General features: G+C 41.2%; 2 protein-coding genes across 3 annotated transcripts in view; one reads left to right on the top strand and one right to left on the bottom strand.

Annotated features, from left to right (window-relative positions):
- The first annotated feature begins 1,834 nt into the window (after window positions 1-1,834).
- Window positions 1,835-19,822, top strand: atp2a1l (ATPase sarcoplasmic/endoplasmic reticulum Ca2+ transporting 1, like). Of its 2 annotated transcripts, XM_012850410.3 has the most exons (24): window positions 1,835-2,124; window positions 2,809-2,826; window positions 3,043-3,125; window positions 3,823-3,927; window positions 4,321-4,459; window positions 6,932-7,012; window positions 7,096-7,181; window positions 7,267-7,564; window positions 8,351-8,517; window positions 8,601-8,689; window positions 8,772-8,874; window positions 8,970-9,101; window positions 9,200-9,316; window positions 10,086-10,304; window positions 11,987-12,098; window positions 13,554-13,777; window positions 13,863-14,083; window positions 14,174-14,376; window positions 15,639-15,724; window positions 15,806-15,939; window positions 16,307-16,424; window positions 16,517-16,634; window positions 16,921-16,966; window positions 19,139-19,822. In XM_012850410.3, the coding sequence occupies exons 1-23, from the start codon at window positions 2,007-2,009 to the stop codon at window positions 16,923-16,925; spliced, it is 2,976 nt and encodes a 991-aa protein (XP_012705864.2). In that variant the 5' UTR covers window positions 1,835-2,006; the 3' UTR covers window positions 16,926-16,966; window positions 19,139-19,822. The 2 variants fall into 2 exon arrangements, with proteins under 2 accessions (XP_012705864.2, XP_012705863.2); XM_012850409.3 differs by lacking the exon at window positions 16,921-16,966.
- The window catches only part of sult1st6 (sulfotransferase family 1, cytosolic sulfotransferase 6), a 25,309-nt gene continuing 21,660 nt past the window's right edge, over window positions 19,449-23,097 (bottom strand). The window contains exon 8 of the mRNA XM_012850413.3: window positions 19,449-20,164. Within this exon, the coding sequence (XP_012705867.2) occupies window positions 20,052-20,164 (113 nt within the window). The 3' untranslated portion in view covers window positions 19,449-20,051. The remainder of the gene's footprint in view (window positions 20,165-23,097) is intronic.

Genomic DNA, 23,097 nt, shown 5'->3' with positions numbered 1-23,097 from the left:
GGAAAAAAGGAAACTCTGGAAACCTGTTTAATATGGGATATAAATTACATCAAAATTGATGAAGAAGTTTATTTTTTAAGGACTCTGATCCAAAGATCACACTTTCTGTCTTGACATAATTTATTTCCAACCCCTTCTATGGTCTGACCTTAAACCAAACCCTAAACGTAACCATTACCAGTACATGTCACCCTAACTTAGTTAACACATCATCAACCCCCCCCCCCCCACACACACACGCACACATACACAAAAGTGGGGACCCCTTTGGTGGTAAAATAATAAGATATGTAAAATAAAAGTACACACACACATTTCTAAGGGGAACTGAGAGAGACCAATTGTGGTCTTTGGGAGAAAGCTTGAGAGAACGCACAAATCCACGGAGAAAATGTGCAAATTTATGCAAGGCAATAGCACTAGGTAGATTTTTTACAAGGCATATAAATACCAAGGAGGATGATTGTTGGAGTGGAAACAGGTAGGCGATAACAGAGATAAATAATGGATAGGATGGTACAGGAATAAAACAGGACCAAAGTCCTTTTTATGATGATAAATCTGGGTTTAGGCCTTTATTACTGATGTTATTCTCAGCTTTTGTTAGGGGATATATTAGCTGACTTGTGGAGTCACCCAACTGGTTGCAGTGTTTTACTTTTGGGGCGTATCAGCGTCAAATTGGGGCTGTGAACAATTCATATCATATTATTAAAATTTAGCAAAACAAAGTATAACTTTTCTATCACTTGAAGAAAATAATGTGCCACTTATAGGCTCGATCTCTCACATACAACCCCAACAGGATGAATAAAGTTTGAAGCTGTGACTACGGGGAACTGTCCTTGAAAACCATGAGCCAGCTGGGCATTTACTGCTCTGGAATCAAACAGCAAATCTGCAAGCTCGCCCCGCTACTTCTCAATTTCACATTCAGCTCTTATCCGGTGAAGAGTCACTCGTATGGTTACCGTCAGTACACCGGTTCCACCACCAGAGGGCATTGCCTCACACAGCATGGCGGGTACGTTTGGGGATCATCTACCCAGGTTGTGCCACACCACTCCGTCCCTCATAAAAAACAAAACCCAGATAAATAAATAAAACTTGATCCCGGTGTATCTGCAGGCCAGGGGCTGCTCCTCTCCTCCACGCTGTGATATCTTGACACTCTGGCTGTCCCTTTGGCATTCCCGTCCCCTGGCGATAGCTCCTCTGCTCCACTTTCTTCTCTATCTACTCTACGTCTCACTTAACCGGCATCTCTGTAAAAATTTAAGATGCTTGTAAACATGTTGGGCGAATGCGGATCGCGGCAGAGCTCTTGGACGATCTTCACCCGTGCCAACCTCGTCAGATTTTCATTGTTTTTCTCTATGTTAGCGTCTCCCTACTGATTTCCTGCTTGCACCACTTTGCCCCTCGGCCTCAGCAGAAACCAGTTGATCCGTCACTCAATGCCCCCTCCTCTCCCTCCAGTGCACCCACCCTTTCATGATCTCCCATCTTTGCTCTCTCACCTTCTCCCTTCTTCTTATTCCACTGACCATGCATGTTCCAAAAACAGGTCTCATTTTCATTTGCAACACCCCCTCCCCACCAACACTCTCCTGCATCACCTCCTACTTTCCAAATCCAAGTCTTGTACCCCCCTCCCAGTTCCTTTCCAACTCCATCGTCTCACCTCCTCATTGCTCCACCTCAAACCCCACCCTTCAACCCCCCCCCCTCGCCACCACCAGCATGTCGGCCTATGCAGGAATTTGGAGGCATGCGTCCGCGGGGGTGTTCCTCCCATCCCGAGCCCTTCTTTGGGGTATAAAACCCTCGACGTGTACCTACCCATTCGCTCTTTCTGTCAGTCCAGCACTCCTGAATCGGAGGGTGCCACACTTCTAGGTGAGGGTGGTGGATCAAGGGTTGAACACTGCAGAAACAACAAAAAAAGCACAGCAACAGGAGAAAAAAAAGAGCGTGGATAGGCACGTCTAGTCTATCCAGAGAGGATGGAGAACTCACACGCAAAGACGCCGGCAGAGTGCCTGGCTTACTTCGGGGTGAACGAGAACGTCGGCCTCAGTCCCGACCAGGTCAAGAAGAGCCTGGAGAAATACGGCTACAATGGTGAGAGTCCAGGCTTTTGGGGGATGAAGGGGATCGGCGTTTAGGCCACGCAGAAAACCCTCTCAGTTTGACCCTCGGTGCTTAGTCAGATCGTTTTACCAGGCGACTTCTAGACGAGTTTTCAGCACAGCTTTCTGAAAAACTCCCGTTGCTCCAGAACGTTTTGCAACAGCTGGTAAAAAATGCAGAGATATTGAGAAGCAGAGACTTTGACGGCTGCGAGGAGCTATATTTAAAGAGAGCCAGAGAAGATGGCTGGAGAGCGAGCGAGACAGGTGACGGCTCAAGAAGCTTCCTGGGTGATATATGGAGAGGCTCAGACAGAACAGGCGGATAATTTTAGGCTCGTTAAATTATTATTGCCGATCGATGAGCACTGGAACGACAGGATAGAGTTGTTTTTATCCATGAACGCTGTTGGTTTTCACTGCACTGCTGTCTGTAACTGTTTTTAACGAATGACCATTTTGAAGAAGAAGTTCTGAATCGATGTCAGTAAAGTGCCTTGACTGTTTAACTCGTGTTGCTCCACAAATGTGCTCCAAAGAAAAGCTACGCTTGCAAAAATCTTTGCTTCTTGGTCAATTTATGCGCCCCCAATGGTTTGTGAGAACATGCATCTCCAATCAGCTAACCAATGGTTTTCCTTGTCTCTTTCCTCCACGCTTCACTTTGGATCTCCAGAGCTGCCCGCTGAGGAGGGTAAGTGTCCACTTCAGGCACCCTCTCTCCACATAAGACCCCTCAGCCCACATTCGCATTGCGTAATACCCTGAAGTAATGACATCGCAGCCGCAACCGGACGATGACAGTCAATCACTGATTTCCTTACATTCGCTCAACGACAATTACGCCGAACGCTGCACACTGGACCGGGGTGGACTGTTCATCTTGTTGATTTGTGTTTGTGTCCCTCAGGCAAGAGCATCTGGGAGCTGATCATTGAGCAGTTTGAGGACTTGCTTGTCAGGATCTTGCTGCTGGCTGCATGCATCTCCTTCGTAAGTTTGCCGTCGTCCTTCCATGGCTCATATCTGCCACATCCGTTGAAGTAGACACATTATAAAGCTTCAGAAATCTTTTTAATTAAAAGGAAGGCACGAAAGCCCTTGTGGCCGTTTCTCTAAAGTACATCTCTATATCCCCCCCCCCCCCCACCCACCTTCTTGAAGGCCCTCGACCCCTTCCATGTATTTTTAAAGACGACAACTTGAGAAGCCGCTGCACAAAGGCTCGTAGGAGGTGTATTAAGTGCCGTGCCTTGCTTTCGCCCCCAGCTGTCAGGATGGCCTTAGAAGGCGAATATTAAGAAGCCAACGAGAGACGGGGGGCCTGTGAAAGTGTAGAGGGGTGAGGGGGTTATTTTAAGAAAGCCCCCAAGCCGAGGGGGAGAAACCGAATCCTTCGGGAAAGGTCAGGCGTGAAGGAAGAGATGGAAGGCCTCCTCGGGAAGAAATCAGGAGAGGAGAGAAGTCGGTGGGGTTAAAATTAATGACGAGAATGTCATCAAAGAGATTAAGCTCCAGAGAGCTGTTGAAAACAAAAGGTGTGGTAAACGATCAATCAATCAATCAGATATTAGTTATTAATGAAGCTTTGACCCAAATATAGTGTTATTTCTCTGATTCCAGCTCAGTGAAGATGTGGAAACGGGGCGATTTGTTGAGCTGTGGTTCCTCTTTTCTGCTCTGACCTCAGGTGCTGGCCTGGTTCGAGGAGGGCGAGGAGACCGTCACCGCCTTCGTGGAGCCCTTCGTCATCCTCCTTATCCTCATCGCTAACGCCATCGTCGGAGTGTGGCAGGTCGGTGACGCCGGCCCCGGGACGTTGAGCAATATGTCCGTGCCCGTATCTGTTTACGGCGATGACAGAAAGTACTCGGGGTTTTCGGTTACCGTCCTGTTCCGTACCCAGACGCTGTTGCTCAACGAGAGATTCACACCGCAGCTCAAAATAGCTCAGAGATTAAGCAAATCGAATCTAACTCTTTATTAGAAACTAATGATTGCAAGCAGCTGAAAGGTGCCTGCTAATGTGTTATGTAGAGCAGTTTAAAGACATGAGGCGTTCTTTTTGGATGCAATGAACAGGACAAACTGGCCTTTAGACACAGATTCATTTGCAATTCTCTTTTTTTTTTTAGTCCTCATGTCTTTTCATTGATTCATTGACATCTTTCCATGTGTCCGTCCTCAGGAGCGTAACGCTGAAAGCGCCATCGAGGCCCTCAAGGAGTACGAGCCTGAGATGGGCAAAGTTTACCGCTCTGACAGAAAGAGTGTGCAGATGATCAAGGCCAGGGAAATCGTCCCTGGAGACATTGTGGAGGTGTCCGGTAAGGGTTGCCGTGACTCGCCCCTGTGACCCTGTCGCTGATTATCACAAGATTAGACTTCTGTGACAAAACAACGGGTCCTGAGAGGTTAATAGTTCACCACAAAAAGCATTCCTGGAGGATTCAGAGTAATCTTTCCATTTTACCAACATAAATCTGGAAGTGAAATCAATGTTTTGGAGCAGCCCAGCATGAGTCCAGACTTGAATCTGATAGGAAATCTGTGGTGGGAGCTAAAGATTAGGGTGATGGCAGGGAGGCCTTCAAATCTCAAAGACTTGGAGTTCATCTCCAGACATAAAATGTCAAAAAAAATACCAGCGGAAACATGTAAAAAGCTGGTTTTCTTGCAGGTAAACAAGTTAAGATTTTTTTAAATGAATTATTATGAGCTTTGACGTGACAAATTTTAATAAAATGTAAATAAAAACATTTTATTAATGCTCTCTTTACCTCATTTTATTTTATTTTGAGGGATCTTTCTCACTTCCTATAGGGAGTAAATTTCGCGGTTGAAGGGAAAATATGTTTATTTCAGAACACTGCAAAAACGGATCTAACAATAAGTAGAATATTCTTAAAATGTGTGTTTTTGTCCTTAATTTTAGCAGGTAAATAATATTATCTGCCAATGGAATGAGTATTTTGACCCCTAAAATAAGATAATTAGACATCCTGCACTTGAAATAAAATGATGGAGATGAATTGTTCCTATTTTAAGTAACAGATACACTTATTTTAAGAGAATATTACTTATTTTAGTTCTGTTTTTGCAGTGAACGGAACACTGCAAAAAGTAAACTAAAAGTAAGTATAATTTCTTGAAATCTGTGTATTTTTCCTTGATTTGAGCAAGTAAATAAGGCTATTTGCCAATGGAATAAAATTGTTGTACATAAAATAAGAACAACTTATCTCCATTATGTTATTTCAAGTGCAGAATATCTAATTATCTTATTTTAGGAGTAAAAATACTCATTCCATTGGCAAATAGTCTTATTTAATTGCTCAAATCAAGGAAATATACACTAATTTCAAGAAAATTTTACTTAATTTTAGTTCCCTTTTTGCAGTGAATAATTTCAATCGTAACCGTATTTAGGGACAACGCAACACACATAGAACCAGAACGTACAGCATGTTTGTGTCAAAAGCTCCTGTCAGAGCCCGCTGCCTTTTTAAGGCGACGTGTGCAGAGCTGCAGAGCAAACATGCTGACTGTAGAGAAGCGTGAGTATTAATACCCTCACCAGCGGCTGCTTCGCTTCTCCTCCCCTGTCGGCCATCGCTCACTTTCATTCATCCGTCAGCGTGCACCTGTCGGCCGTCCAGCTGGTTCTCCCAGCTAACTCTTGGTGCCCGAAATCCACAGGTTGATTTGTAACGTTTTCTAGCCAATAGTCGTCATTTTGTAGAGTAATTTATGGCGCCAGAGGCAGTACACTGCAAAAACAGAACTACAAAAAAAGGTAATTTTTTTTTAAACTAGTGTATTTGTCCTTGATTTCAGCAGATAAATAAGATTATCTGCCAATGGAAAGAGTAATTTTAACCCTTAAATAAGATAATTAGATATACTGCACTTGAAATAAGTTAATGAAGATGAGTTCTTCCTATTTTAAGTGCAAAAACCTTATTCCACTGGCAGATTATCTTATTTACCTACTCAAATAAAGTACTAATACACTAATTTCAAGAAAAATTTAACTTATTTTAGTTCTGTGTTTGCAGTGTAGTTTCTCTAATTTTTTTTCCCAGAAATCTTCCCCTACTTTTGACACATATTTCTGTTCTCTAATCAGGGAAAAATATATGGTCCCGAAGAAAACATAGAAAACCCCAATTAGATTGGACAGAACAAACATAAAGAGAGGAAGACATATTTTAAAAAAAAAATAATAATAAATTATAAAAGCCACAGTGAAAGACTGGGAGGTAACAAAGAAAGCGTGTTTTATAAGAACAAAAATGTTCCTGAAAACCCAAATTCACCTAAAGTAAGACAAAAATAAAACTAAAGGGCAACATGAAATAAAATAATTGTAAAATTATTCAGTTTTACAAAATGAGATAAAAGCTGAACCCCATATTAATATTTAATGAGTGGGGAAAAAAAGCACTTGCTGAACAGCAATTTTATTTGTTTTTTGCTAGTTTCCGTTGTTATTTGAGATTTTTTATGTGCAGTGAGCTTCAAGTCTTTGAGGTTGGAAGGCCTCCCTGCCATCACCCTAATCTTCAACTCAGGACTCGATCCGAGTGGCTCCAAAACGTTAACGCTGCTTCCAGTTTGATTTAATATTTTTGTAAAATTATTTCCTTTTTATTGTATTTTAATTTTAATGTATCTACAACACTAAACCTGTTGTAGAAACACTAATCCACACTGCAATAAATCCCTGCCGTTTGAAATTGTTTGATTTTTATGTAAGGGTTCATTTGAATATTGAGTGTTCTCTATAATCCCGGCAGTCGGTGACAAAGTCCCCGCTGACATCAGGATTGTTTGCATCAAGTCCACCACCCTGCGTGTTGACCAGTCCATCCTCACCGGTAAGCGCACCTGAAAAAGTCACGTTAAAGTTGTGTTTTTCCTCGATTTGCTGAATCTTTATTTACATTTTATTGCTCCTTAGGTGAGTCCGTCAGTGTGATCAAGCACACCGAGGCTGTCCCCGACCTGAGAGCCGTCAACCAGGACAAGAAGAACATGCTTTTCTCTGTGAGTGTCCCGCTGCTCTTTAATTCGCCGCCGGTTTCTCTCCGCCCGTCCCCTCATTCGCCTTCCCTTCTAACGCCTCCTGCAGGGCACCAACATTGCTGCTGGCAAGGCCATCGGCGTGGTTGCGGCCACCGGAGTCTCCACCGAGATCGGCAAGATCCGTGACCAGATGGCTGCCACCGAGCAGGAGAAGACTCCCCTGCAGGCCAAGCTGGACGAGTTCGGCGAGCAGCTGTCCAAGGTCATCTCACTGATCTGTGTTGCCGTCTGGGCCATCAATATCGGCCATTTCAACGACCCAGTCCACGGAGGCTCATGGATCCGCGGCGCCGTCTACTACTTCAAGATTGCCGTTGCTCTGGCTGTGGCTGCCATCCCTGAGGGTGAGGAGGGCAAACGGATATTTTCTTTTATCTTTCACCCTCATTTTGGCAGACGCCCCGTCTACTTTCAAGACTAGGCTTAAAACTTTCCTTTTTGACAAAGCTTATAGTTAGAGTGGCTCATGTTACCCTGAGCTACCTCTATAGTTATGCTGCTATAGGCTTAGGCTGCTGGAGGACATCAGGATCTATTTCTGTCACTATGCTGAGTTCTCCTACTACTCTCCAATCTGCATTGTTTGTCATTATTTCATCTTTTAACTTTTTGTTCTCGGTCATTTTTCTCTTCATAGAAGGTACACCTGGTCTGGAGTTCTGTTAGCTGTGACATCATCAGGGGAGGCAGATCATCCTCTGTTACCATCTAACATAGAAAGTACTCCTGGGTCAATGTGAGCTTCTGAGCTTTCTGTGTCTCTGCTCTGTCTTCTCTAAGCCCCAGTGGGTGGAGGCAGATGAGCGTTCACACTGAGCCTGGTTCTGGTTCTGCTGGAGGTTCTCCTCCCTGTTAAAGGGGGAGTTTTCCTCTCCACTGTCGCTTCATGCATGCTCAGTATGAGGGATTGCTGCAAAGCCATCAACAATGCAGACGACTGTCCACTGTGGCTCTACGCTCTTTCAGGAGGAGTGAATGCTGCTTGGAGAGACTTTCTTTTTCAGACCAATCTGTATGATTTGATTGAATTTGACTTTGTAAAGATGTGTGTTGTGAACCGGCGCTGTATAATAAAACAGAATTTAACTGAATTATGCGGTTGGTTAAAATGTTCTCTATGAACTCACCAGGTCTGCCCGCTGTCATCACCACCTGCCTGGCTCTTGGTACCCGCCGTATGGCCAAGAAGAACGCCATCGTCAGAAGCCTGCCCTCTGTGGAGACCCTGGGGTGCACCTCCGTCATCTGCTCCGACAAAACTGGCACCCTCACAACCAACCAGATGTGTGTGACCAAGGTGGGTGTTTTACCAACGAAGAAGAGTGCTCTGTTGTTCTGCGTTAATCAAAGTGAAGCCAATCGTTGTTTCCTCTCGTCCAGATGTTTATTATCAAGAACGTCGATGGGGACCATGTTGACCTCGATGCCTTTGATATCTCTGGCTCCAAGTACACCCCCGAGGGCGAGGTGTAAGTTTTTTTTTTTACTATATTTCATCATTGTTCAGCAGCCGTTGATGCTCTTGAAACACTTCTCATTTTTGTCCATCAGTTCCCAGGGAGGTAACAAGGTGAACTGCAGCCAACACGATGGCCTTGTTGAACTGGCAACCATCTGCGCTCTGTGCAACGACTCCTCTCTGGACTACAACGAGGTAAAGCTGGAGGCTATCTGTGTGTCAGAGAAGCGCCTCAGCAGCGGACAGCAGCGGTGAAACCAACTCACCAAGTCGACGTCTTTGTTTCCCAGAGCAAGAAGATCTTTGAGAAGGTCGGCGAGGCCACTGAGACTGCCCTGTGCTGCCTGGTTGAGAAGATGAACGTGTTCAACAGCAATGTGAAGAACCTGTCCAGGGTTGAGAGAGCCAACGCCTGCTGCTCTGTAATTCTGCTCTTCACCTTCTTAAAGCCACATGGATAATTGATCTTGGTGCCAACGTACCCGATAGCAAAATCTGCCCTCTCTCCATCCTCTCACAGGTGATCAAGCAGCTCATGAAGAAGAACTTCACTCTGGAGTTCTCCCGTGACAGGAAGTCCATGTCCGTGTACTGCACCCCAGCCAAGGGTGACGGTGGCGCCAAGATGTTTGTTAAGGTCGGTTTCTCGCTCTGTTTCGCAGCGACCTGAGCTTTGGTAAAAAACACAGCCCAACCACTGAGCTATATAATACACTGGAGTGCTGATTTTGCCGAAAAACTGAAGTCACTGGCCGCCATCTTGCTACTCCCTACTCTCATAGAATCCCATAGGATTTGGTTGCAACAACAAGCAGTTTTCTGGCTGTGTGAAAACGTTTCACAGGTAATTCTACAGTCAGTGGATGTACTAACACTATCAACTACTAGGAAATTAGGTGCTGAAATATTTTACATGTTATTCATATTAAATATATATATATATATATATATATATATATATATATATATATATATATATATATATATATATATATATATATATAAGTATGTGTATATGTATATATGTATATATATGTATACACATATGTAAATATGTTTTTGTATATTGTTATTTATATATTTATAAATGTTAAACATATATATTTAAATTAATATAATGCAAAATATTTCAGCACATGACTTTCTCAGTACTTGATATTTTTAGAACATAACATAAAAGTATATGGCATTTGACATTTTAAAAGTCTTAAGCCCCCCCTGATCATGAGAAAATCCTCGTTATTCGATGCTGTAGCGCACATATTCCCTAGTTACTGGGGGGAAATAGGGAGTACCAATATGGCGGCTGGTGGCTTCAAAGCGACTCGTTCAAACAGACGGTGATTAGCACTCCAGGTGTATTATATAGCTCAATGACCCAACCCCCTCCTCCTGTCTCTCTTCAGGGTGCCCCCGAGGGTGTGATTGAGAGGTGTGCCTATGTGCGCGTCGGCACCACACGCGTCCCCTTGACCAACGCCATCAAGGACAAGATCATGACCGTCATCAAGGAATGGGGCACTGGCCGTGACACCCTGCGTTGTCTGGCTCTGGCCACCCGCGACAGCCCACTGAAGCCCGAGGAGATGAACCTGGAGGACTCAACCAAGTTTGGCGATTATGAGGTGAGGACAGCCTGAAGGGCAAAAAGAGATATACAGGCTGGTATGAGACAATGACGAAGTCAAATACCACAATTTCACTATAAGGAAAAAAAATTAAGAATACGTGACATGATTTAGTTTTAAAAAAAAAAGCAGAAATAAAACTACATTTGCTGCTAAAAAACACACAACAACACATAATGTGGTTTTGGAACTTGATGCAAATATGTTCATATATGATATATTATGCATGTATGTATTTCACAGTATCTATCTATCTATCTATCTATCTATCTATCTCTATATAGATATAGATATATACTGTATATATATGTATATAATATATATACACTGTATATATATATATATATATATATATATATATATATATATATATATATATATATATATATATATATATATATATATATATATATATATATATATTATTTTATATTATTATTATATACTGTATATATATATATCATTCTTCCCCTATGGAGGTAGATGATGTTACAAAATGCCTAAATCGCAGATATAATTTATTGTGTCTGACATTTTCCTAATTTTGCTCAGTCACCTGTTGAAATGATCCATAAAACCATATTTTCTTTATCATACAAAATGACTTCCATAATAGTCAAACAGTCGTGTTTTTGTTGAGTAAACTACATTTGCTGCTAAAAACACACAACACCACATAATGTGGTTTTAGAACTTGATGCAAATAAGTTCATATATGATATATTATGCATGTATTTACTCTATGTATGTATCTATCTATCTACATATATATATATATAGATAGATAGATAGATATAGATATAGATATAATTCTTCCACTTCAAGACCATTTTTTATGAACTATGGAGGTAGATAATGTTACAAAATGCTTAAATCGCAGATATAATTTATTGTGTCTGACATTTTCCTAATATTGCTCAGTCACCTGTTGAAATGATCCATAATTCCATTTTTTCTTTATTATCATAGAAAATGACTTCCATAATAGTCAAATAGTTGTGTTTTTGTTGAGTAAGGACCCAAATGGAGACTGTATGGAGGGGAAGTTATGGTTTACTTAAAGAAAAAGGGAACTTACAGCATGGATCACTGGCACGGAAACACACTGGTGCACAAACGTGCAGCAGACAAACCAGAGGTGGCAGATATGGAGGAATCAGCGATAAAAACATGAAACTGGACAGTTTAAATAATTGGTAATAGAGGGAGAGTGAAGGCAAGAGGACCAGGTGGAGTAACACCCAAGAGTTAAGGCACAAATGGGCACAAAGCAACCCTGGTAAGACGGGTGTGAATTGAAGCACTGATTGGTGCAGAAAATCCCGTCTGAAATGACCTGAACACAGAACTTTAGGCTGTAAACATGTTTCCTGAACAGTGAACTGTGTGTTTTATACTGCTTGGCTTTAGCAGATTTCTTATTTCACCGACAGACATTTTTTCATAGCTGGTCGCTAACATTTTGTTTATGAACAGCATTAGCTGACAAGGACTGATAGGTAGTGCTCCTCTAGTCTTTGAAGCGTAACTTTTTTTTTAAATGATGAAATATCTTTGTCACTTCATTAAAAGGAGCTTAAACACATGATGGAAAAGTGTACCTGTGTCAAAGCCTTGACCAGAATCCAGCCAATGACTTGCCAGATGTTGAGACTCTGACAACACGTTTCTCTCCTCAGACTGATCTGACCTTCGTTGGTGTTGTTGGTATGCTGGATCCCCCTCGTAAGGAGGTCACTGGCTCCATCGTGCTGTGCAGGGAAGCTGGTATCCGTGTCATTATGATCACTGGTTAGTATTGTGTTTTTTTTTAAGAATTATTGAGTAAAAGATCATTCTTCACCTTTTAAAGGTAGGGTCGGCGATTTTTTCTGGAAGAAAGTCCCCAAGTCTCTTTTTGAATAACTGCATGCACAAGAACGTCATACCTTCAGCTCCTCAGGGAGATCATGTGAAAAAAATCTCAGAAATCCACTCTAGTCTTATTTCTTTCTACTGACTACTTCCTCGTCTTCTCATAAACATGAACGCGGTTCGCTTCTCACGACTCTTAGCCATGTTCAAAGTCTACAGTGAGACCAGCAAAGCTACAATGAGCGGCTAACACCGAAGCTAACCGCTAAGCTAACTGGATTCATTAACACCAGAAGTGAGCATACACAGCCAGCAAGCAGAAACTAGGAAGGAACGAGCATGCACACTGGTGTTATGGGAGAGCGTCAGAATGATTGACATATGGGACAACCAATAGATAAGGAGACCCCCCCCCCCCCCGACTCCCCACTCCCAATTCTCTGCTCTTCAATGCAAAGGGCAGTGATTGGTCAGAGTTGTTACACGCCTGCAGCTCTCACAGATATTGAATTTTTTATCTCTTTCTTCTGAATACATAGTGTATTAACTACTTTAAGGATGGAACACTGCAAAAAAAGGAACTAAAAGTAGGTAAAATCCTCTTGAAATTAGTGTATTTTTCCTTTGATTCGAGCTGGTAAATCATTCTATCTGTCAATGGAATAAGATTTTTTTGTACTTAAAATAAAAACAAGTTATCTCTATCATCCTATTTCAAGTCCAGGATGTCTAATCATCTTATTTTAGGAGTTGAAATTCTCATTCTATTGTCAAATAGTTTTATTTAGCTGCTCAGATCAAGGTAAAATACACTGATTTTAAGAACATTTTACTGACTTTTAGTTCCCTTTTTGCAGTGACGGACCATTTTATCCAGCATACACCGCAAAAATAGAGCTAAAGATAAGAAAACATTTCTTGAAATGAGAGTATTTTTCTTTGATTTGAGCAGGTAAATAAGATTATTTGCCTATGGAATAAGATTTTTACACCTAAAATAGGAACAATTCATCTCCATCATCTTATTTCAAGTGCAGTATATCTAATTATCTTATTTTAGGGGTAAAGATACTCATTCCATTGGCAAATAACCTTATTTACCTGCTCAAATCCAGGAGAAATACATTAATTTCAAGAAAATTCTACTTATTTTTAACTCTCTTTTTGCAGTGTAACAAAGCTGTTTCTGAACAGGATTACCATCTATAGCTTTAATTAGAGAGTTTGCGCATTAACAAATTAGATCTGTAACATTTCCACGTTTCTAGGCAATAACTACTAAGCTTACACCAGTCCGAATGCAGGTGGTGATAGAAACGATGCTCCTAATCTAATAAAATGTAATAAAATGCTCTGTACATGGTGTAAAAACTATCCCCCCTCGGATGCTAGGTGACAACAAGGGAACTGCTATCGCCATCTGCCGTCGTATTGGCATCTTCACTGAGGAAGAGGACGTCACTGGCAAGGCCTACACCGGACGTGAGTTTGACGATCTGCCCCTGACCGAGCAGGCCGAGGCCGTGCGCAGAGCTTGCTGCTTTGCCCGTGTGGAGCCATCTCACAAGTCCAAGATCGTTGAGTTCCTTCAGGGCTTCGATGACATCACAGCTATGGTAAGCCTGTCACGCAGCTTTAACCTGACATGTCTCGGTTACTGCGGCGCTTTAACAAATAAAAGTCGCTTCCTCGCCGCCCCAGACTGGTGACGGAGTGAACGATGCCCCGGCCCTGAAGAAGGCCGAGATCGGCATCGCCATGGGCTCTGGCACTGCCGTTGCCAAGTCTGCCTCTGAGATGGTCCTGGCTGACGACAACTTCTCCTCCATTGTGGCTGCCGTTGAGGAGGGCAGAGCTATCTACAACAACATGAAGCAGTTCATCCGCTACCTCATCTCCTCCAACGTCGGTGAGGTCGTCTGGTGAGTCTTCTGGTGTGGCCCGAACCACGTCTTTCCTTTGGTTCCCGCAGACAACCTCATCTCTCCGCTCTTATTTCTTTGTCTTTTCAGTATCTTCCTGACTGCTGCTCTGGGTCTGCCCGAGGCTCTGATCCCCGTCCAGCTGCTCTGGGTCAACCTGGTCACTGATGGTCTGCCCGCCACCGCTCTGGGCTTCAACCCCCCTGATCTGGACATCATGGGCAAGCCCCCACGTTCCCCCAAGGAGCCTTTGATCTCCGGCTGGCTGTTCTTCAGATACATGGCTATTGGAGGCAAGCGCGGCTGCTGAGATTTAGTTTGGGTTTTATTTAAGGGAGAAGTCCGGTCACAATCAGAAATCAAACTGCTGAAAGTACTTTAAATATAAAACTACTATATACTGTGCAATAAATTATACGTTTTTTTAATTAAGAATAATTTTCATTTAATCATGTTTATGTGGAGGAACCCATCTTGTTCAAGAATAGTACTGTTCTGTTGTTTGTCACGACGCACTATTTTCCAAGATGGCGACAACTGGTGCTCTGTACGAAGCAGAGAGTGATGAAGTACTTAGTGACAGTGATGGGAGTTCCGTGGAGCTATCATCATCTGATAGCGATGTGGATTTTTTTTAGAAGAGTTTCTTGACAGAAACCGGACTTATTTCCAGTGCAAACTCAGTCGGGTCCTACAGTATATACGCGCGCGCTCGCTCCTCTGCAGCACGGCTTTACCGGCGCTGCAGTGGAGGAGAGATCGCGCTGAAGTGACTTGAGTTATATTTGCCCCGTAGTAAATAGGGCAGGTGGTCATTATTGTATAAATATTAAAATATAAAAGCGTTCCAGCACATGCTGGGGCGGAGGGATACAACATGTGATGTGGTATCCCTCCGCCCCTCTGGTCGGTAACCATCCCCGCAAATTCTAAATTAAAAATTAAAAAATTAAAAATAACTTACTGAAAATCCTCGCTCTCATATCATGTTCAAAACATTTTCTCTCTGGCCAGAAGTTAGATGGCAAATCCGCTCTGTTCAAGTTGGCAATCCAGCAACGAGCCCGGTGGCTCATGAATCGGGAAGTTGAAATAAGCAATGTTTTTTCTAATTTTACCAGTTGTGTTGGAACATCCAACGGCCATGCACACGGGCATTGTTGCTGTAATAATAGCTCTCCCGAATGTCAGTGGTGAAGACCTCTGGAAAATCCGAAATAATTGTTGATGATCGCAGCTATGTAGAACGGCTCCTATTGACTTTGCATGGAAAGCGGGGAGAAATGCTGTCGCCGCTTCCGCTTTTCCACGTCGCAGGATGTGATGTCAAACGCCCCTTACTGCCCAAATATGGGCAGTAATGTCCGCCCCCATACACAGTGATTCAGACGACAATTTATGTTTTTATTTTCTTATTGATTAAGAATAAGTTCATTAAATAACCACAAACGTATTAGTTTTAGTTATAGCTAATGATACCCTGATTTTTCCTTGTTGACCGGACTTCCCCTTTAAATGTAGGACAAAGACTAATGCAGCTGTGCAATCCCAACAGGATACGTCGGTGCCGCCACTGTTGGTGGTGCTGCCTGGTGGTTCATCTATGACTCCACTGGTCCCGGTGTCACCTACTACCAGCTGGTAAGCTATGAGGTCTTTTTTCGGTGTGCTTTCTACCAACCCACCTTAACTGCCTCACTAAGCCTCCAAATCTCGGTGTAGTCCCACTTCATGCAGTGCCACGATGAGAACGAGGACTTCGCTGGCCTTGAATGCAATATCTTTGAGGCATCTCCACCCATGACCATGGCCCTGTCTGTGCTGGTCACCATTGAGATGTGCAACGCTCTCAACAGGTATCGAAAAAAAATTCTATTGGTTGTTCCACATGTCAATCATTCTGACGCGCTCCTGTAACACCAGTGTGCGTACTCGTTCCTTCCTAGTTTCTGCTTGCTGGCTGTGTATGCTCACTTCTGGTGTTGATGTATACAGTTAGCTTAGCGGTTAGCTTAGCGGTTAGCTTCGGTGTTAGCCGCTCATTGTAGCTTTGCTGCTCTCCCTGTAGACTTTGAACACGGCTGAGAGTCGTGAGAAGCGAGGCGCGTTCATGTTTATGAGAAGACGAGGAAGGAATCAGTAGAAAGAAATAAGACTAGAGTGGAAAAAAACGGCTAATTTCTGCTGTGCTAACCTCAACTTTCCCTTGCTCTCTCTCTCCAGCTTGTCTGAGAACCAGTCTCTGGTGCGCATGCCCCCATGGAGCAACTTCTGGCTGCTCGCTGCCATGACCCTGTCCATGTCCCTGCACTTCATGATCATCTACGTCGACCCTCTGCCCGTAAGTCCAATGTGCCGATTGTTTTGACTCAGTCGGAGAAACGTTTTAACGAGAGAGGCTCTGATCTCCACCGTTAACCTGCCGCCCCACAGATGATCTTCAAGCTGACCCATCTGTCGGTCGAGCAGTGGATGATGGTCCTGAAACTTTCCTTCCCTGTCATCCTCATTGATGAGGTGTTGAAGTTTGCTGCCCGCAACTACGTTGAGAGTGAGTGACTTTACAATTTTTCCAACGATGGCAGTTTCATATCAGTAAAATGTTTCTCAGGATAACCGATCGCAATAATTTTACCTGTGGTTGATGATTCATTAACACGTTTGTGTTTTTTTAAAGGATTTCTTGATGTTTTTTAATATTCCTCTTTTTAACACTCCTTTTTCATCAAACCCTTTTGTTAACTTTCAGTGTTTGATTCCACCTACCTGATCTGTGTCATGTCTCCCACCTTTCTCCCTCCATCATTAACTCGCTGACCCTTTCTGCTCATTTCCAGAGTAAATTTGAACAACCCATCACCGTTAACCTGTAACTAAAACAAGGTATTCCACTGTTTGTTGGCTAGTGGTCACAATGTCTGCATCAGTCGTAGATGTGTGTGCCTGTTTAGTCTTTATTTGTCTTTTTCGTGTGCGGTACTTGCTTTTAGTCCATGTTTGTTCACAATATTGAACAACAACATAGGAGAGTACATTTTAATCTGACCTTTGAGGGGAGATTTGAGAGCTGTCTGCACAGTAGCTCTGCTTTTTGCTTGTGTTATTCAGGTAAGTCGATTGATTGATTGATTGATTGATTGATTGATTGATTGATTGATTGATTAAAAATATTTATTTTAACATATATATATATATATATATATATATAAAAACAAGAAAACAAAAGATGAAAAGAATATACCAAAAGAAACTAAATAAAAAGGTCCCACCCCTTGCTACACAAGATATACATGTGTATATATATATATATAGATAGATAGATAGATAGATATATATAGATAGATATATATATATAGATAGATAGATAGATATATATATATATATATATATATATATATATATAGATAGATAGATAGATAGATAGATAGATAGATAGATAGATAGATACACATGTCCTTATACTTGTATATAACAAAAACTATGGACTATTACAATAATAATAATAGAAATATTGAAAAACAAGGTTTACTTTGAGCACATTCATTCTGAGAGGTAAGGGAAAAAAAGTCACTTAACGGAATAAGATAAGATAAGATATGATAGGCTTTATTTATCTCACATTGGAGAAATTTACTTGTCACACATCGGCTTAATACACAAAAAGAAAGGTGCCAAAAGGAGGAAAGGGGCATAAGGTATATACAGTGTGTCCACATACGTACAGTGTATCAAAATTAAAAAAGTACAGGGGAAATAAAGCAGATATTTAGGGTGACTTATATACAAATGGAATGACGTTTTACATTAAGTGATACCAGGTAAGAGCAACAGTGAGGGAGTGAGATATCTATACAGCTGAAGTCGCTTATTAAACAGGATTATTTAACAGAATTATTAATTTTAGAAAATAAAAATATTTTTTTGGTACTACAATTATTGATATCTACGCTGGAAATATTTTGTAAAACGCAGTTTTATAAAGCAACAATGCTCCTTTTTCATGGGATTATTGAGTGTTTCAAAACAGTCAAATCTGTGTCTTTCTTGCAAACAAGGGGAAGTTGTAGAAGCCTTCTTGCAGCCTGCTGCCCGGCAGTTTGCAGCACTAGGTGAAATTACTGGGTAATTTTGTAGTATTGAAACTACAACTTTCAAAAAAAGCTCATCATACCTCGATACTGATTACCAGTCCATCCATACTAAGTAAAATTAATAAATCAATGCATCACAGACAGTTAGCGTTAATTTAACCGACTCTTCCTTTTTCTGTGAGTTTATTTGTACAGTGCTCAAAAAAGAAAATCTATTAACGTTGCTAGAATATGTAAAATCCATTGGTAAAGCCTTTACTTCTGCCACTCTTTGTACTCCACATACAAGTCTATAAAATTTACATTTAATCTTTCTGTAACTGTAATCCTGTGATTTTTCTGTAACTCAGTTCAAGGTATGTCTAATCCAGTGGTTCCCAAACCTTTTGTGTTTTAAAAGAAAGTTTTCACCCCCCCCCTCAAACCAATCTTTTCGACGGTTGAACAAAGAAAAGTCAAACTGCAGTAAAATATATAACGCTGAAATACACTGCAACCTTCTTTAAATCACAAAACTACCACTTTTTTTATAGTGTAATTGTTTTAAGTTTAACCGTCTATTTTACCGCGTAATTGAATTCAACTTTGCCATCATTATAAATTTTTAAATAACCTCTCAAAATTGGTAATTTTTTTACACCACAGCCCCCCCTAGGAGGCAACTTTACGTCTGGGCCTTTGGATAAAATCAGAATTACTTTAGCTTGGTGTTGACACTGCATATCGCCAAATAAATTAGTTAATATTTGATTTTATTTGATTTTCAAATAATTTCTTGCATATTTCAACCAGCTTGCTGCTTCAGATGAAAAGAAAATGTCCAAATGCCGCCGTCATTCTATTTGTTCAAGAGAGATTTTCATGTGATTCTTTATTCGTCGTACTCTTGTTTCTTTTATTTCTACCTTATTTTGCATTTGAAAATTTTACCCTCTACTAATTGATCTTTTTTCCTTTTCACCAGGCACAGAAGTTAAAAAGTAGAAATGTAGAAGAAGAAAATCTTCTTGAAGACAAAGAGGCAAAGAAGAGAGAGAGAGTGAGAGATCATAACCAAAAGGGGGAGCCATGGTGAGCCAAACAATAGAAGAGAGAAGAGAAAACACTGGAAAATGAACATAAAAATCAATAAAAAAAACGTTTCGAAATCCGCTGACAAACAGCCTCCACCTAGAGAAGAAGATTGAATTAAATTAAAGGAGAGAACGCCTGCTGACAAACTATTAAAATATTTAAGATTTTATTCTAAGACTTAAAGTATGTATTAAAGGTGATTTTTTTTGTTAACCTTGGATATTCTCAGCTGTTGTGTTTTTGTGTCCTCTGTCCGATTTTCATACGATTGACTTTCCAGCTCAGTACTTTTATTCTAGTCTTTGTCGCTCTTTGTGTCGTGCAGCCTCCCTGCTTTAGCCGGGCTCTGTACAGCGTGTTGTAGAGTTGCAAAAGTGACTTGGTAAGGGCAGGAAAAGTGAAATTATAAAGCACTCGCCTCCAGCTGCCAGCGTTCTTCTGTAAGGTACCATGCAGTCAGCGGACTCTGAAGACGGAGGTCTCATAAAATGGGCACGTCCACTCAGCCACAACACTTCTGGTCTTATTTGTTGTTTACGTGATAAGCTCTAATAAAGTGACGAATAAAAACTCATCCTCTGGTTTTTTTGTGGGGCAAATATTTATTCGCTCTTTCAAACGTGTCATTTTAAAGTGATTAGTTGATTACAGTGTACAGCTTCAAAACATACAAAGTGTAAAGTGTTCTTTAATTACATTTTTTTTTTTGGATCGTTTGTTTTGGTTTTAAGCTTGTGCCAGATACGCTGACGGTGCCGCTGCTGTTTAAGTGCTGAACAGTTTCAGAACCACCTCCAGATCCTCTAGATGAGGCTCCTGAATGGGATGTTGACGTCTTTCATTTGCCTCTCGTAATCTTCATCAAACACCTTTGACTGCTCGGGTGTAAAATGGTTTCTCCAATCCCCAACTTCACCTGTGTTCAAGAAACAAATAAAAAAAAAAAACAGGATAAACATGAGAAACACACAGTTGATCTGATCAGAAACGAAAAAAAAAAAACAACTCAGAAATTGCCGATGGACACTTGGATCGATCACTAATCTTATGTAAAGGCTTTGCTTGACTAGCAGTACCAGAGTTAAGACAAAATTACCTCCATACTCCACTAATAAACAGACAAAATTACCTCCATACTCAACTAATAAACAAACAAAATTACCTCCATACTGCACTAATAAACAGACAAAATTACCTCCATACTCCACTAATAAACAGACAAAATTACCTCCATACTCCACTAATAAACAGACAAAATTACCTCCATACTCCACTAATAAACAGACAAAATTACCTCCATACTCCACTAATAAACAGACAAAATTACCTCCATATGCCAAAAATAAACAAACAAAATTACCCCCATTCTCCACTAATAAACAGACAAAATTACCTCCATACTCCACTAATAAACAGACAAAATTACCTCCATACTCCACTAATAAACAGACAAAATTACCTCCATACGCCAAAAATAAACAAACAAAATTACCCCCATACTCCACTAATAAACAGACAAAATTACCTCCATACTCCACTAATAGACAGACAAAATTACCTCCATACTCCCTAATAAACAGACAAAATTACCCCCATACTCCACTAATAAACAGACAAAATTACCTCCATACTCCACTAATAAACAGACAAAATTACCTCTATACGCCAAAAATAAACAAACAAAATTACCCCCATACTCCACTAATAAACAGACAAAATTACCTCCATACTCCACTAATAAACAGACAAAATTACCCCCATACTCCCTAATAAACAGACAAAATTACCTCCATACACCAAAAATAAACAAACAAAATTACCCCCATACTCCACTAATAAACAGACAAAATTACCTCCATACTCCACTAATAAACAGACAAAATTACCTCCATACTCCACTAATAAACAGACAAAGGAACATCATTAGATGCTAAAGCAGCATTCAGTGGCATAGTTTGGAAAAACGTCCTGTCCTGTGCAAATGTTAAATCTGCAACTTTAAGACGGAAGCTAAATCCTATCAATCAAGAAGCAACAAGTTAAGTATTAATTGTCCACCAAGTAATGGGTAAATTATACTGTTGATCCATGGTTCTCAGACTGTGGTACAAGAACTACTGGTAGTGCTTTGACTGCCTCATCCCCATCAGTCCATTGTGTTTTTTGGGACCGTCAGACAGAATGAAGCAGGAATATTAACGCTCCTGCAACCCGCATTTGGCTCTTCGTCGTACCTAATTTGATCTCCAAATAAGCCTAGAGGCCATGACGTTTTCTAGAAACATGAAGGAATTCAGTCACATGGGCACCAGCTATGGAAGCTTGTTACTTTGTGATCAGTTCAACAGAATAAACCAGGATATTACTAGAGAGATCAGTAATTGAATAGGAAGTAGGGTTCCAGTCTTATCCGAATTTATCTGCAAGTAGATGTCACAGAGCCTGTGTTTTATACAACTAAAGCAGTTTATCAACCAGGACAACTTTAAATATGCAGCTGGCTTAAAAGAACAATACCGGAAAACTGCCTGATTATCTGACCAAGGGGGAAAATAAACAAAAGAAAGAGAATAGGTCCCAATAATGAGCCCTGTGGTACCCCATACAACAGGCTCTTAGTGTTAGACATGGTCTGGTTTGTAAAAATAGTTAATGTTCTGCCAGAAAGATAGCAGTTAAACAACTTTAGAGACATGGTTGACCCATTATATCGTTGATCCTGTTAATCAAAACACTGTGATCTGCAGTGTTGAAAGCTTCCAGTAATAATTATTCAGATAACTGGGGGTGCTCATAGAGGATTACAACTCTATTTCATTTGGACAGCTTAAAGACCAAGGGAAAAGGTCCGTCTCCATCTAACCCCATCTTCTGCATCTTCTTCTCTCCCACCAGCAACCTTCATGTCCCCTTTAGCTCCATCCATAAATGTCCTCTTTGGTCTTCCTCTTGGCCTCCTGCCTGGGAGATCCAGTCTTAAAACCCTTTCTACTGATGTTCTCGCCATCCCTCCTCTCTGCATGTCCAAACCATCACAGTGTTGCCTCTCTGGCTTTATCTCCTTAGCATCTGACATGAGCTGTCCCTCTGATGGACTCGTTCCTGATTCCATCCATCCTCGTCACTCCCAAAGAGAACCTCAACATCTTCATCTCCAGCTCTGCCTCCTGTCTCTAAACATGACATCGCTGGTCTCACTACCGTCTTGTTCAGCTTTCCTCTTATTCTCGATTGTTGACCTCAAGTACTTAAAATCCTCCACCTTCTTTATCTCAGCTGATATCTTTTACTATCCCTCAGTGGGGAAATCCAGGTGTACCAGCTGCAAAGCGAAAGGCAAAATGGAAGCATGCAGATAAACACACAAAGCCAAAACATAACAAGGAATAAGTTTAGGGCGACTTTACAACATAAAAACGTACTGTCCGGTTATTACATCTACATTGTTATTATGATGACACTTTAAGGGTTAAAACCTAATAAGGTGGCACTTGTATGAAGTTTGGCAACCACTACTGCAGACTAATAGCTTAATGTTTGCATTGTAATTTTGAGTGTAACCTCTAGGGGGCACTATGGGACCGTCTTAATGTAAAGGACGAGAGAAAGAGTGTCCCATGGTGACCCTACTTCTCTATCTTACATTCCCACCTTATTGTGGAGACATTATGTATTTTTAAACATTTTATAGCTTCATCCACGCTTATTGGCACTGTTAAAACATGGGTCTAACTATAGCATGTTCTTTTATTGTATGCTTTTTTTTAAGTAATCAAAATGCTATGGTGGTTTTATCTACATCCCGTGCTTCCTGTGTCCCTGGGATAAAAATATTGCATGAGACAAATG

The sequence above is a fragment of the Fundulus heteroclitus genome, chromosome 10 (assembly GCF_011125445.2).
Source record: "Fundulus heteroclitus isolate FHET01 chromosome 10, MU-UCD_Fhet_4.1, whole genome shotgun sequence".
NCBI lineage: Eukaryota > Metazoa > Chordata > Actinopteri > Cyprinodontiformes > Fundulidae > Fundulus > Fundulus heteroclitus.
This window is presented reverse-complemented; position numbering and strand designations above follow the sequence as displayed.